Source organism: Eptesicus fuscus, chromosome 15 (genome assembly GCF_027574615.1).
Source record: "Eptesicus fuscus isolate TK198812 chromosome 15, DD_ASM_mEF_20220401, whole genome shotgun sequence".
Classification (NCBI taxonomy): Eukaryota; Metazoa; Chordata; class Mammalia; order Chiroptera; family Vespertilionidae; genus Eptesicus; species Eptesicus fuscus.
Window position 1 is genome coordinate 61,694,516 of NC_072487.1, and position 14,692 is coordinate 61,709,207.

General features: G+C 36.1%; 1 protein-coding gene across 1 annotated transcript in view; it reads right to left on the reverse strand.

Moving 5' to 3' along the window:
- Window positions 1-14,692, reverse strand: part of SHOC1 (shortage in chiasmata 1) — a 62,637-nt gene that overhangs the window by 42,375 nt on the left and 5,570 nt on the right. Inside the window, exons 3-7 of the mRNA XM_028145835.2 lie at window positions 13,609-13,696; window positions 9,816-10,000; window positions 4,394-4,559; window positions 4,089-4,185; window positions 3,257-3,410 (exon numbers count right to left, since the gene is read on the reverse strand). Coding sequence (XP_028001636.2) covers window positions 3,257-3,410; window positions 4,089-4,185; window positions 4,394-4,559; window positions 9,816-10,000; window positions 13,609-13,696 — 690 coding nt within the window. The remainder of the gene's footprint in view (window positions 1-3,256; window positions 3,411-4,088; window positions 4,186-4,393; window positions 4,560-9,815; window positions 10,001-13,608; window positions 13,697-14,692) is intronic.

The window sequence follows — 14,692 nt, forward strand, 5'->3', positions numbered from 1 at the left end:
TGGCGCCAGTGAGAGCTTTATATGTATTGCGCATGCGAGTCAATGTTTATTTTTAAATTGCCAGTGTGCATCACATGTACTGGCCAGTCTGTCGGTCAAACGGACATACGGTCAGTCACTTAGCCTTTTATATATATAGATATTTTGCAATCTTGTTCATTCCTCTGTGGTAATGACTCTTTCTACTTAGTCACCATCAGAGCCAAGGAAATGGTGGGAGTGTAATACCACAGTCATCCAGTAAAGTTGTCTTTTCCATTAGCATTCATAAATGTGTGTCCTGCTGAAAAGCACATGGCCACCCTGCATTCTGAGCTCTGTTATATTTTCAAGTTTGGATATAAATTTTATTCACATACTCAGGTTGACTTTTCATTTTTTTTTTTAATGAATCTTTATTGTTCAGATTACAATTGTTTCTCCTTTTTCCCCACATATCTCCCCACCACCCCGTTCCTACCCCCCCTCCTTCCTTACCTCCCCCCGCGCTGTCCTTCTCCATAGGTGTATGATTTTTGTCCAGTCTCTTCCCATACTCCCCACACAGACACCCCTTTCCCCCTGAGAATTATCAATCCACTCCCATTCTATGCCTCTGATTCTATTAAGTTCACCAGTTTATTCTGTTCCTCAGATTTTTAATTCACTTGACTTTTAGATTCACTTGTTGATATATATGTATTTGTTGTTCATAATTTTTATCTTTCTTCTTCTTTTTCCTCTTTTTAAAGAATACCTTTCAGCATTTCATATAATGCTGGTTTGGTGGTGATGAACTCCTTTAGCTTTTTCTTATCTGTGAAGCTCTTTATCTGACCTTCAATTCTGAATGATAACTTTGCTGGGTAGAGTAGTCTTGGTTGTAGGTTCCTGCTATTCATCACTTTGAATATTTCTTGCCACTCCCGTCTGGCCTGCATGGTTTCTGTTGAGAAATTAGCTGATAATCGTATGGGAGCTCCCTTGTAGGTAACTAACTGTTTTTCTCTTGCTGCTCGTAAGATTCTCTCTTTGTCTTTTGCTCTTGGCATTTTAATTATGATGTGTCTTGGTGTGGTCCTCTTTGGATCCCTTTTGTTTGGGGTTCTGTGCGCTTCCTGGACTCGTAAGTCTATTTCTTTCATCAGGTGGGGGAAGTTTTCGTTCATTATTTCTTCAAATAGGTTTTCAGCATCTTGCTCTCTCTCTTCTTCTGGTACCCCCATAATTCTGATGTTGGTTCGCTTGAAGTTGTCCCAGAGACTTCTTACACTATCTTCAACTTTCTGAATTCTCTTCTCTTCATGCTTCTCTGGAGGAGTGTCCTTGGCCTCTTTGTATTCCAAATCTTTGAGTTGATTCTTGCAATCCTCTAGTCTGCTTTTGGGTCTCTGTATAATATTTTTTATCTCAGTCAGTGTATGTTTAATTTCTAGTTGGTCCTTTTTCATATCCTCAAGGGTCTCATTGAATTTATCGGCCTTTTCCATGAAATTCTTGAAAAACCTTATAACCGTGGTTTTGAACTCTATGTCCAGTCGCTTATTCTCCTCCATTTCTTTGGTTTGTGATCTGTTTCCTTGCCTTCTCATATTCTCTGCTTCCCTGAGTTGGTAGGGTAGTTTTGTCTACTAGGTGTCCTATTGGTTCAACGGGTCAGCCTCCCAGTTACTTGAGGTGGACACTCTTGGTGTACCCTTGTGTACTGTGTGTTCCCCAGCAGGAGCTACAGCAAGGGCTAGTTTTCTCCTCCTTTGCTTGGGCGGTTTTGGAGCAGTCTGGAGCTGTAGTTGGTTAAGCTGCCACAGAACAGGCCATTTATATGCAAAAGCCGCTGTGTGGAGCCTGGGCGGGTTTGTAGAATGTGCGGGGCGGGGCCTCAGGGCGGGGCGGGGTCTCAGGGCGTCACTAGGCTGGGGCGTGGCCAACGGCAATGGCTGCCGTCAGCCGTCTCTGCCTTTCCACGTTTCCAAGTCCCTGCGCCCCGCGCTCCAGCGCAGTAAACAATGATTGCTGGGCGCACCTCTGCAAAAAAGTCACTCTCACTTTCCGACCCGATGGCCGAGAGTCCAGCTTCTCCCCGTAGGCGTCTGGGTCCCCCGAGTGTCCCCAGAAACTGGATTTCAGAGTGATCGGGAGCTTGTCTCCCTGCGGGCTGAAGAAAAGCCGCGCACCCAGCCGCCCGCCGCCGGCCCGATTCGCGTGCCTCCGTACCTCAGCTTTTCAGCGATTGTGCTCCTTTCTCTTCTCAGCTGTAAATCTTCCACTGAGCCAGCTTTCCCGTGGTTCTGGGTGGTAGACGTTTTTGTCTTTTAGTTGTGTTTTTGAAATTGTTGTGTGAGGCAGCAGATTAGTTGTTTAACTATGCCGCCATCTTGGTTCCTCTCAGGTTGACTTTTCATTCCCTTGCTTTGACTTGTAGGCTGATGAATAATTCCCTCAATTTAGTTTTGTCTGAAAGAATTCCTTCAAGTCTGTGGTCTATGGATAGCAAGCAACCCTGTTCTCAATGGGTATCACAAATTCTCCTTCACTCCTCCCTAATATTCTAGTCTTTCATAATTTCAACTGAAATTTATGAGAGGGGAGTTAAATATTTGGGCTCAAATTACCTTAAAAAGAATTCAACAACATGTACTAAGTCTAACTCAGATGAAACCATCTAAGTTTTAGGTTATGAGTTTCTCTGTACTTAACTAAAGTTAGAATATAAGTTGTTAGTCCTTTGTCATTCTATACAAGAAAAAAACTAAAAAAGTAGTACAGTCATAGGTATCATAGCTTTATTAGTGTAACTATCTTGAAATGGTCAGATGAATTTCAGAGACATTGTAAGCTTGCAAGCATATAAAGAAAGATGAGAAAAGAGTCTTATCAATAATAATTCTGAGATTTCGCCATATATCCTGTAGAATCTTTTTTAAAAATCTGGAGTTTCAGAAAAAAAGTTTAATGAACAAAAATTTTTTTAAAAATATATTTTATTGTTTTTTTTTTACAGAGAGGAAGGGAGAGAGATAGAGAGTCAGAAACATCGATGAGAGAGAAACATCGATGAGAGAGAAACATCGATCAGCTGCCTCCTGCACACCCCCCACTGGGGATGTGCCCGCAAACAAGGTACATGCCTTTGACCAGAATCGAACCTGGGACCCTTCAGTCCGCAGGCCGACGCTCTATCCACTGAGCCAAACTGGTTAGGGCAATGAACAACATTTTTATAACAAACATTATTAAGTAGTTTTTATACGTAATAAATTTTTAAATTAATCTTTACCTCTTTTGAAAAGCTTTTCATATTCATTTTCATCTTCGTAAGTTATTATTTCTGGCACTAAGTGTAATGACTCCTTCAGTTCTGAAAGTGATGGAATACCAACTTCTTGTTTGAGGTTTGGAGCTATTAATTCACACTCAGGAAAAACTGATGGCTGAGACGATAAAGAAGTAAAACAAGTTTTTAGTTAGGTTTTGCATATAAAGATTTCAGAATTTATAAGTAGTTATATTTGTTTACTTGATGTACCAAATTTTAAACTAAATTCACCCTCAAAAATTTTAATACTACGCATATCTTTAAAAAATAGAAGTGAAGCAGCCAAAAATATATTCTGCTACATAATAAGCAATGTTCTGAGTAATGTTTTGTATGGTCACTGACTATATTAGTGATGTACAATATTCCTATAGGCAGGAATGTCTTCTTTTGGGCTAATACATTTAAAAAATTCTAAAATTTTAAATTAGAACATGATCACTTAATGTCCTATACCAGATTTAATGATTAAAATAATTGGGAGAGGTTTTAAAATTCTCTATAACTGGGCTGCACACCAGACCAATGAAATCAGAATATATGTGGGTAGGACCCAGACTTCAGTATTTTACTAAAATTCCCCAAGTAATTCCAACGTGTTGCCAAAGTTTAGAACTACTACCTTAGAAGTAAGTTTGATTTCTTAGTGATACGCGTTCAACCCATTATCAAGTCTTTTTCATTTGATAATAGTAGATGGTCAAGGTAAATTACTAAAATTTTTTAAAGTGTGCTTTACTACTTCTGTAAAAATATTAATGAAAGTAAGTACTATAGCTTCATTTAAACCTACTGTATCTTCTAGTTTCTCCTGACAAAAGTTCTCTTTATCCATATAAAAATCTTCTTTTATAAGATCTTTCAAATCTCCTTGAAAAGAGAAACATTCCCTTAACAAAAAAACAAAACATTAAATTAGTGTTTACTAATAGCAAGTTACATGTAATAAAATGTAGCCCAAAATGATAGACAATAATAAAAATTAGAGTTGAAGTACAACAATGATAAAATATTATTATTGGTAACATGTAGACTTATGAGCAAACAAATAATATTTTCTCCTCTTACAAATATTTACAACAATGTGCAACTAAATACCTGAAAAAATCAGCATCTGTGAAGATCTGTTCTTTGAAATCTAAAAGGGGGTCCTTTATCAAATACAGTTTCAGCCTACTCAACAGAGTATCCAAGGTTGGTAGATAACTTTTATAGGTCATTAAATTATTTGTGAAAATTATCTCTTCATCATCAAAAAACAAATCTGAAAGGAAATAAGAAATATAAAAAAGTAAGAAAAATATCTGAAAGTTATACAAAAGAATCTAGTTACTATAGTGAGCTATTAGATAAAGTTGGGGTTTTCAAACACATGTTTAATTCTTTAGCTCTTCATTGTACTGTGCATATAAAGCATGTAGCACAGTACTGGTAAGTAGGTAAAAGCTCAATAAATTTTAATATTGTTTTGTACACTGAGTAGTAACCAAATATCCTAAAAAAAAGAGTTATAATAGCTTATAACTTTTCAACAAAATTAGTTTAATCAACGGAGGAAAAGCTCTTGTGCCATGATTTAACATAGCCAGGAATAGCCTAAATAAAACTGGAAAGAAATAAAGCACTTGACTTTGTAAAAATCCTCACCTGAAGTTATTTTTCCATTGATTCTTACAGAGATTGGAAGAGACACAGAGAGAGAAACACTGATGTGAGAGTTTCCTGCATACACCCTGACAAAGACCAGGAATCGAGCCTATAAATAAGGCACATGCCCTTGACCGGAATCGAACCTGGGACCTTTCAGTTCATGGGATGACACTCTATCCACTGAGCCAAACCAACCAGGTCAAAGCATTTGACTTTTGATGACTGTAGTCTTTTCTTCTCTGCATCAGTTTGCCTTTTAAAGTCTCCAACTCATCCCCAGAGACTCTGACATGTACTAGTAGGAAATGGAGATGGTCTGCAAAGCTTACAAGTGAGACCAACTTTGATTCTAGCACTCTAAAGTTGTCAAGCATGTTGCTATAAAATTAGATACAATGAAAAAGTTATATAGTTAAGTATCTACCTGAGAAGTGTGATGTATCTTACATATTACTGCTAACAATTAATTGCTGGAATACATTTCTGTTCTCTGTCCCCATCCTACCATGTTTGTGTTACTTTAGAATCTTAGCTAATTGTGTCAGGGCTTTAACTGTTTCTGAATCTTGCCCCATTCTTCAAAAACTCTCGAGTGAAAAGAGAAAAAGGAAAATGTAAGCTCAGTTGAGGAACTACTCAGAAAGCCAAGCTCCCCAAAGCCAAAGGCACCTTGAAGGGGAGCAATGGTCTCTTGTTCTGGCACTGGTGTTTCAGTTAAGTAATACTAGAATGGCATGAGAGAGGGAGCATGGAGTCATGTCTCTCATGACCAACTATGTCATTGGTATGTTTGTGCTTAATAAACATGGAATGTAGAGCAGCGGGGACCATCTCTTTGACTGCTGCTAACTTGAAGTGTCAAAAGAGAATGAGTTAGCCCTGGCTGGTTTGGTTCATTGTATAGAGCTTCGGCTTGTAGACTGAAGGGTTCTGGGTTTGATTCTGGTCAGGGGCACATGCCTGGGTTGCAGGCTCGATCCCCAGTAGGGGGCATGCAAAAGGCAGCCAATCAATGATTCTCTCTCCCTCTCCCTTACTCTTTGAAATCAATAAAAAGATACTTTTTAAAAAAGAGGGAACGAGTTATATAAACTAGCTTCCTAAAAGATTGTTTATCTGAAGCTGTTATGTTCCTGACAATCTTGTGGGCAAAAAAATGTGAGCTTCCCATTACACACCAAAGAAAACTAGCCGTTGGTTCCATGTCTAAGCGGGGCATATCTGAGAAAATGTAAAGATGGTTCATTCTGTAAATATTAATAAAGTTATATTAATAGTAAAAACCCAAACAGCATTTGTTTATATCCCCATTTTCACATTCTACTTTCAAACACAGACCTTCTAGCCATCTTCCCTTCCCACAGGCTCATCCTGATATTTCTGGGAGTCCTCGGGGACATTCTTTTTTTTTAGCTGAAGCCACTAGATGGCAGCAAACACCACAACTAATGTTCTTTAAAACTACAAAGTTAGTTTTTTGTTGTTTGTATTTAACCAAGGGTGCTATTTCTTTATATTCTTATACCTATACAGCATTCCCTTGAGTTCTTACTTTACTATTGTAACTCTATTATATGTACCAACACAAATATGAGACTATTTTCCTCTATTGTAGAAGAGTGTTTAAACTGTTTTAAGAAGAAATTTGCTAGTTAACTATGAAAAGCAGCAGAAAAAAAGAGGTCTACGAATAGGAAAGAAAAGTTTATTCTTTGCAGAAGATAATTTTTGTCTACTTAAAAACCCCAAGATAACAGAATGAAAACAAATAAAGGAATTCTCTAAGGTGCTGGTAAAAGTTATAAAATCAATACATACAAAAACGTAGTAAAAAAAGACTAATGGAAAAACTAATTCATAATGGCTATAAATATATAAATATTGATTAAAAACATAACAAAAATGTGCAAAAAGTATATGGAGGAACAATTAAACTTTAATGAGGATAATTTTTAAAAAACTTAAAGAAAAGGTAAGATAAACCCTTTCCCGGCTAAAAAGACTATAGTAAAATTTCTACAAAGTCTCAATAACATTAAATTTCTCAAGAGGTCTGTTTTGGAACCTGGAAAAGTGGTTATAAAGTAAAGCTGAGGCACTAAGCACCAGTAATTATTAAAGTACAAGTAAAAAATATTGCAATTTTTTGCCCATCACATTGTATAAATATATTATTACAACATCAGTAATAATATACCCAGTGATGATAAGGTTGGTGTGAACAGGGTATTCTCATACCATGCTAGTAAACATATAGCTAAAAAAATATATTTATATTAAATAATTCCATTTCCAAGGATTCACTTTAAAAAGGAAATAATTGAAAATGGAAACACATTTATGTACACATTTGAAATTAAAGACATTAGTATTCTCAAATGTATGAATCATAAATATGATTAAAAACTGCAGTAATAAAAAACCAGGTTTTTGAGGAAATCTTAAGTATATGGAGAAATATTCCCTAGATAATATTTAGATTATAGGACTAAAAATTTATAGTCCTATAATCTAAACATAAATTGTTTTACTATTGTGATCATGCTGTATATGTGTTACAGTATTTTTAAATGTTAAGATTATAGGACTATAACTTTTTAGTCCTATAATCTAAACCTAGAGAAAGAGACATTCTATATATTTAAGATGTAGATATCTTAATAGTTATAGAAAAATGTTAGTAAAATTCAATCCTCATTCATGGTCAAATGCTCTTAGCGAACTCAGAACAAAAAGTAGCTTCCCCAACCCAATAAAGTAAATTCTCTAACATTTTACCATTGAGAATAATGTAACATTAAAAATGATTCATTTAAAACGACGTAAACAATGAAATGGTATTTACATAATTTTTAATGGCGAAAAGTTAAAGGACTTCCTTTATGTCAGAAACAAGACAAGGGTCTTGTTTTTCTCTGCTTTTGTTGAAGAATGTACTGGAAGTTTCAGTCAGCACAGCGAGACAAAGAAAGTTATAAATGTTGTAAAGGAAGAAACAGATGGCCAACGAAATCACTATCTCAAAGAGATATCTGTACGCCCATGTTCACTGCAGCATTCATTATGGCCAAGGTATGGGAGCAACCTAAGTGTCCGTTGACAGATATGGATAAAGAAAATGTGGTGTACATGTATACACAAGGGAATATTGTTCAGCCTTAAAAAGAAGGAAATATAATGAAATAGGACCCCTAAGGAAGTATAAGATATGAATAATTCATATGTATTTAAAAATATTTATTTTTCAATTACAGTTGACATTCAATATTATATTAGTGTCATGTATACAGCATAGTGGTTAGACATTTATATAACTTACAAAGTAATCATCCCCCACCATAAGTCTAGTACTCACCTGGCACCATACATAGTTAATACAATACTATTGACTCCATGGGAATATAGGGGTATACTATACTGTACATCCCCTTAACTTTTTTGTAACTGCCAATTCCTTCACTTTTTCCAGCCCCGCTCCCATCTTGCAACCATCAGTTTGTTCTCTGTATCTATGAGTCTGTTGCTTTGGGAAACTCAGTCATATTTTCATTCAGTGAATCATAAAGAAGATTCTAATTCTAGCAGACAGTAGCTATTATAAAATTTGCCAATAATGGCTTCTAGTTTGCCACATTAATAATAATAGCTATGTCTGGGTAGCCTGTTATTTTTTACAAACCATCTCTTTACATGTACATATACTAGTATATTATTTGATCCCCACAAAATTTTTATAAGAAATTAAAAGAATACATTAAAAGAAAGAAATTATAGAAGAAAATTGAAAACCACCATGACATTTTTAACAACTGTCCCAAACTTGTACCACTTTTTAAGGGTGGGTTTGGACTGTGGTCAAAGTTTCTGATTGTAAATTCAGGCTCTTCCTACTATACCATGTGTTGAAGTTTAATCTTTAATGCAATCACTCTCTTTCTTCTGAAACTATGAGAGGGATTTAACTCTCTATACAGCATCTCACACCTATTTACCAACACTAAAAATTTATATACAATTTATGTATCTACATAAAAACAGCAGCAAATCAACCAATTTATTTTCCATACTCAAACTATAGCATATCTTAAATGATACCAATCTATAATAATAAAAGCGTAATATGCTAATTAGACCAGTTATGGATGAAGCTGGGGCTGCAAGAGAAGCCGGTGCCAGCAGCCGGGGGAAGGAAGGCCTACTCTTGCACGAATTTCGTGCATTGGGTCTTTAGTTATATAATAGAGCCTTAAGTTTTTTCATTTAAAAAGGGAATAGGCTTACATACAAGGAAGGTAGCTCTTAGCAAGTTATTATGAGGTTGGAAGAATTCAGCACCCTTTAATACTATGAAAGATTTGGGATGTATTTTGGATAAAATATACTTTTAATTATTGCTTTTGGTAAATTTGTAAAAACTGAGCAAATTTCCTGACATAATATTGAAATTATTCCATCTGTACTTTGAATTATGGTTTCACATATGTGATGACATTGAAAATCTTTAGGATATTTTAGAAAATAAAAGCACCACTTAATAATCTACTAATTTAATATTATACCAGATTTCTGTGTCATCAGATCCATACCCATATGTTAATATTATTACAGCGATATGCTGTGAGCACACTATGATCAAATCTCTGAGGCTATTTTGAGGCCCAACACACTTAAACTTCAAAAACCTAACTTACAATAGGGAATTAATATAAAAGGGAAAATATTTCCCTAATGTGGCAAAGCTTAGAATTATAATTTTGCAGGTGGATATTTTCAATAAAATAAAAATCTTAATCTAATAAAACAAAATTCACTGGGCTAAATCTGAATATTAGTAAGAAATATTTTAAAATAATGGAAATAAATATTTTACCTTGGTTCTGTGCTTGAAATGCTGGACATTTTTCTGAATAGCTAACAGGTGTAAAGACTTCAGTATAGTCCTTCTGAATGTGTAAGATGTCTTCATCGACTTCAATTTGGGAGTTTGGGTTTGAACTTGGAACAATTTCTTCAAATTCACAGTTAATCTGAGTCACCATTCCTGTAATTGTTTTTCTATGACATTGTAAAATTATTGATTTTATGTATGTCCTATTTTCAAACATCTTTGTTAACAAATAGCATATATTCACTATAGAAAAAAAATACCAAATTTCAACAGATACAGAGAAAAATTACCCATAGCCCCACCACTCAAGAAATAAATTTAAAAATTATGTATTTTTGTAGTTTTAATATTTTTATTATATATACTAGAGGCCTAGTGCACAAAATTCATGCACGGGTAGGGTCCCTATTCCTGGCTGATGATGAGGGCTGATCTGTGGGGTGACTGGCGGGGCGATTAGGGGCCCCTGCTGGCACCTGCCTTGGCTGACCTGGTGCTGCCCGCTCACTGGCCCCACCCCACACCGCCACTGCCAGTTGGGGGCCTGAGGGCTGGGGGCAGCTCCTGCATTGAGTGTCTGCCCCCTGGTGGTCAGTGAACATCATAGCAACTGGTGGTTCTGCCGTTTGGTCAATTTGCTTATTAGGCTTTTATTCTATAGGATATTTACTAGTATTATTGACAGTATTACAGATGTCTCCCATTCCCCCCTCTTTACCCTTCTCCGCCCAGCCCCTACCCACGCCCCCAGGTCTTCACTACACTATTGTCTGTGTCCATGGGCTATGTTGAATATTTCTAAAGCAAAGTGGATTCATGTATTCTGTAACCTGTTCTTCTGCTAAACAGTAAAGCATGAGTACATTTATATGTCAATCAATGTACATTCACTTCATTTTTGAATGGATGGACAGGATCCAATTATATTGGTAAATCATAATTTATTCAACCAGTTCCCTATTGTTGAAAATTTAAAGTTTTTAAATTGTTTTCTATTATAATGCAAGGAATATCTTTGTGTACTTATCTAATTGTTTTCTCAAGATACGCCTGGCAAAAATTGCCCATATATATTAAGACACAAATTAGTAAAAGTAAAATAATTTGAGGCCTTAGAATCAATATTAAGAAGTAACAAAAATAGAAACAAGAAACAAAGAGAGGTGAGACAGAGAGGAAAAGCAAGATTTAGGAAATCTAGGTAGTGCTAATGATCAGGATTTTATTCTTAAGTTCCATTAGGAAACTAAGCTGAATCATTTTCTCTGTACCTACTGCTCAATTTTGCTGTGAACCAAAACCTACTATAAAATATAGTCAATTAAAAATTAAATTTTAGCCGAAACCGATTTGGCTCAGTGGGGACTGAAGGGTCCCAGGTTCGATTCCAGTCAAGGGCATGTACCTTGGTTGCGGGCACATACCCAGTAGGAGGTGTGCAGGAGGCAGCTAATTGATGTTTCTCTCTCATCTATGTTTCTAGCTCTCTATCCCTCTCCCTTCCTCTGTAAAAAATCAATAAAATATATATATATTTTTAAATTAAATTTTACTCTATGCGACAAAAATTGAACTTAATAGTGGCTTACACACACACAAAACGTCTGGAGATTTGAAGTTCATGGCTAGCAAGGCAATTCTACAATTTGTCAGGGCCTAAGGCCCCTTCTGTTAGACTCTGCCATGCCTAGATTTAGTTCTTGTCAGTATGGTCCAAGGTGGTTGCTGGAACCAGTCATTACATCTGTATTCCAGCATCAGGAAGGAGAAAACTGAAGGAGAAAAACATGCCACTTCCTTTTAAGGACATTCCCCAGAAACTGCATAAGCCTCTTTTGCTTCTATCCCAATGGGAAGAACTTGGGTCAAATGGCTAGGTTTGGCTACAGGGAGGCTGAGAAATCTTATTCTAGGTGGTGCCAGAGGTTCAATCTGCTTTGCCATGGACTACATACTGGTACTGCAAAATGAATGGATGGTCAGATTAGATGGGGTGTCCATTCCTGTAGGGCCTCCCATTTCTCTCACATATGAATCTTTGGTTTGAGCCAAGGTAGCCTGATCATTGCCTTTGCTAAGTACTTATATCATATTCCTGCCTCTGTGCCTTCAGACATGCTGTTTCCTTTGCCTGAAATGCTTCCAAGTAGTTTTCTCCTTCAATGTCTAGCTCAAGCTCAATTCCTACTTCTTTGTGAAGCTGATCTCTCTTGCTTATAAATGCACAGCCTTGTTACTCAATGTAGGTTCTTAGACCAACAGCATCAGCACACCTTAGAAGTGTAGAATCTCAGGCCCCAACACAGATGACTGAATCAGAATTGCCATTTTTAATAAGAGCCTCAGGTGATTCATATGTACATTAAAGTTTGAGAAGCATTGATCCATCATCATTACACTGACAAAGAAAGTGACAGTCAGATCAAATGCTTTGTCAATTAGTATTTGACTTTTCAAATCAAGACTTGAAATCCACATTTTTTAATTCATAATGCAGAACTCTTTGCACTATACCTGTCTACTTCCTCACTGCTCAGGAATTCAGTCATGTAATAGATACTCTGCATTGGTCTTTATGCCTTGTAATCTTATGATGATCATCTTTGATTATCATTTAATTATCTTCTTAATTTTTCCTATGTTTATATATTATCTTCCTAACCTGACTTTAAATTCTTAGATGATGGAAATGGTATATTGGGCTTCTCTGTATTTACAGTCTAGACACATTTAAATTGGTTCTTCCTTTCAAGTGCAACTAAGGAAAACTTTAATTACTAAAACTTGAAAATATGAATAATAACTAAATCCTTCCTGGGTCTGATCAGCACTCTGCATGAAGCAAGAGGGTAAATTATTTACATTTGCACTGAAATCTCTAATTTGAATCTACATTAATAATGTTGAATAGGTTAGATGTTCTTCCTCATATTATCTTCTGTGTTCCTATATCTGCCATTGTACTTCCCACACTGTATTGTAATTATGTATTTATAAATCTCTATTTCATATTTTCTTATTCATATCTCTATTTCATATGTTCTTTGTGAATAGAGCTGGCTTATTCATTTTTTGTATCTTGTATTCAGCACACAGGATGGTATCCAGTAAATATTTGATAAGTGACGGAACTAATAATAAATAACATTTTGACAAGGTATGTTAGAAAACAGCCTTACATCTGCATTTATACTACAGGGGAAAAGACTGATTTTAATATAAAGAATTTTCTATATACACTTTCTACACAAAGTATACTCATTGAATAAAAGCATAATATTTATTTCTGTCTGTCTTTGTAACATAAATGCATAGAGAACAGTTAATATATGATAAATGAGGGAAGGATAAAAAGAGAATATAAGTCACTTCTATTAACCTCTCCTTTTTGGTCAGATTAAGGCTTTTTCTTCTGATAAAAGAAGATCTGCCCGATCTTGTTTGGCTCAGTGGATAGAGCATCGGTCCTGGGGTTGATTCTGGTCAAGCGCTTAGTTGTAGGCTCCTCCCCAGCCCAGGCCCTGGTCAGGGCACGAGCAAGGCAACCAATTGATGTGTTTCTCTCACATCGATGTTTCTCTCTGCTTTCCCTCTCTCAAAGATCAATGGAAAAATATCCTCGGTGAGGATTAACAACAAAACATAAAAATAAAAATAAAAAAGGAAGAAGATATGTGAGGATATAAAGGAAAGGATCTTCTCTCTTTGGTTGTCTTGAGGATTTACTGTTTAACTTCTAGATGTAAAAGGAAAATTTGAGGTTAAGGACACATACTTCTCAAGGAATTCCTCCCCAATGAGGCTTGCTTTCCATTGGTCCAAGATTGAGCTATCTGTCATTCCCCAAACTGAAACAGCTGAGACTAGAAAGGAGAATAGTAAACGTTAGCTTTCAGAATTTTCTTTTACACTTAATACAAGGAAGCCAATTATGGTGTTACCTTTATTTGTTCATCATGTAGTTTCCCCCAAAGTTATACCAGATTCCAAATATTCAAACAATTAATCTCATTACTATGACCCCCACCCCATCCTTACCCAAATCCCTCAATTACAGTCAGAACAATATCACCAGAAGATACCATCCTATTTTTACAGCCTCTCTTTTGCTTATACAGCACTATCGTCCCAGATCATGTTGTTCAACAGCTCATATTACTCCTCATAAAGCCTTTATTAACCATTCCAACTCACTCTAATGTATTCACCATGAAGGGCAGTAATATTGTCAGCAGTACTCCTCTGGTACTTAATCATATTCAGTCACATATTAAAATTGTGTGTATCTATACTTGTCTTCCAAATTAGACCCTTGGTTCCTTAAGGACAGGAGCTGTGTTATATACTAATATCAAATAAAGCAACTGAGTAAAGGAAGAGTCAAATGACCTGTATTTTACTTCCAATGTTACTTCTTACTAGTTTTGTTTTCTTGAACAAATCACTCAACATCTGAGTCTGTGCCTCACTGAAAAAATATGAAAGTTTAGTGGAAATCTTTTTTTTAAAAATATATTTTATTGATTCTACAGAGAGGAAGGGTGAGGGACAGAGAGTCAGAAACATCGATGAGAGAGAAACATCGATCAGTTGCCTCCTGCACACCCCCCACTGGGGATGTGCCCGCAAACAAGGTACATGCCCTTGACCAGAATCGAACCTGGGACCCTCTAGTCCGCAGGCCAACGCTCTATCCACTGAGCCAAACCGGTTAGGGCTAGTGGAAATCTTTTATGCAGAGTACGAGTTCTAGAATCACCCTGCCTGGTTTTTAATACTTGTACTGCTACTTATTAACTATATGATCTTGGGTAAATTTCTTAGCCTCTTTATACCTCAGTTTCCTTAACTACAAATTA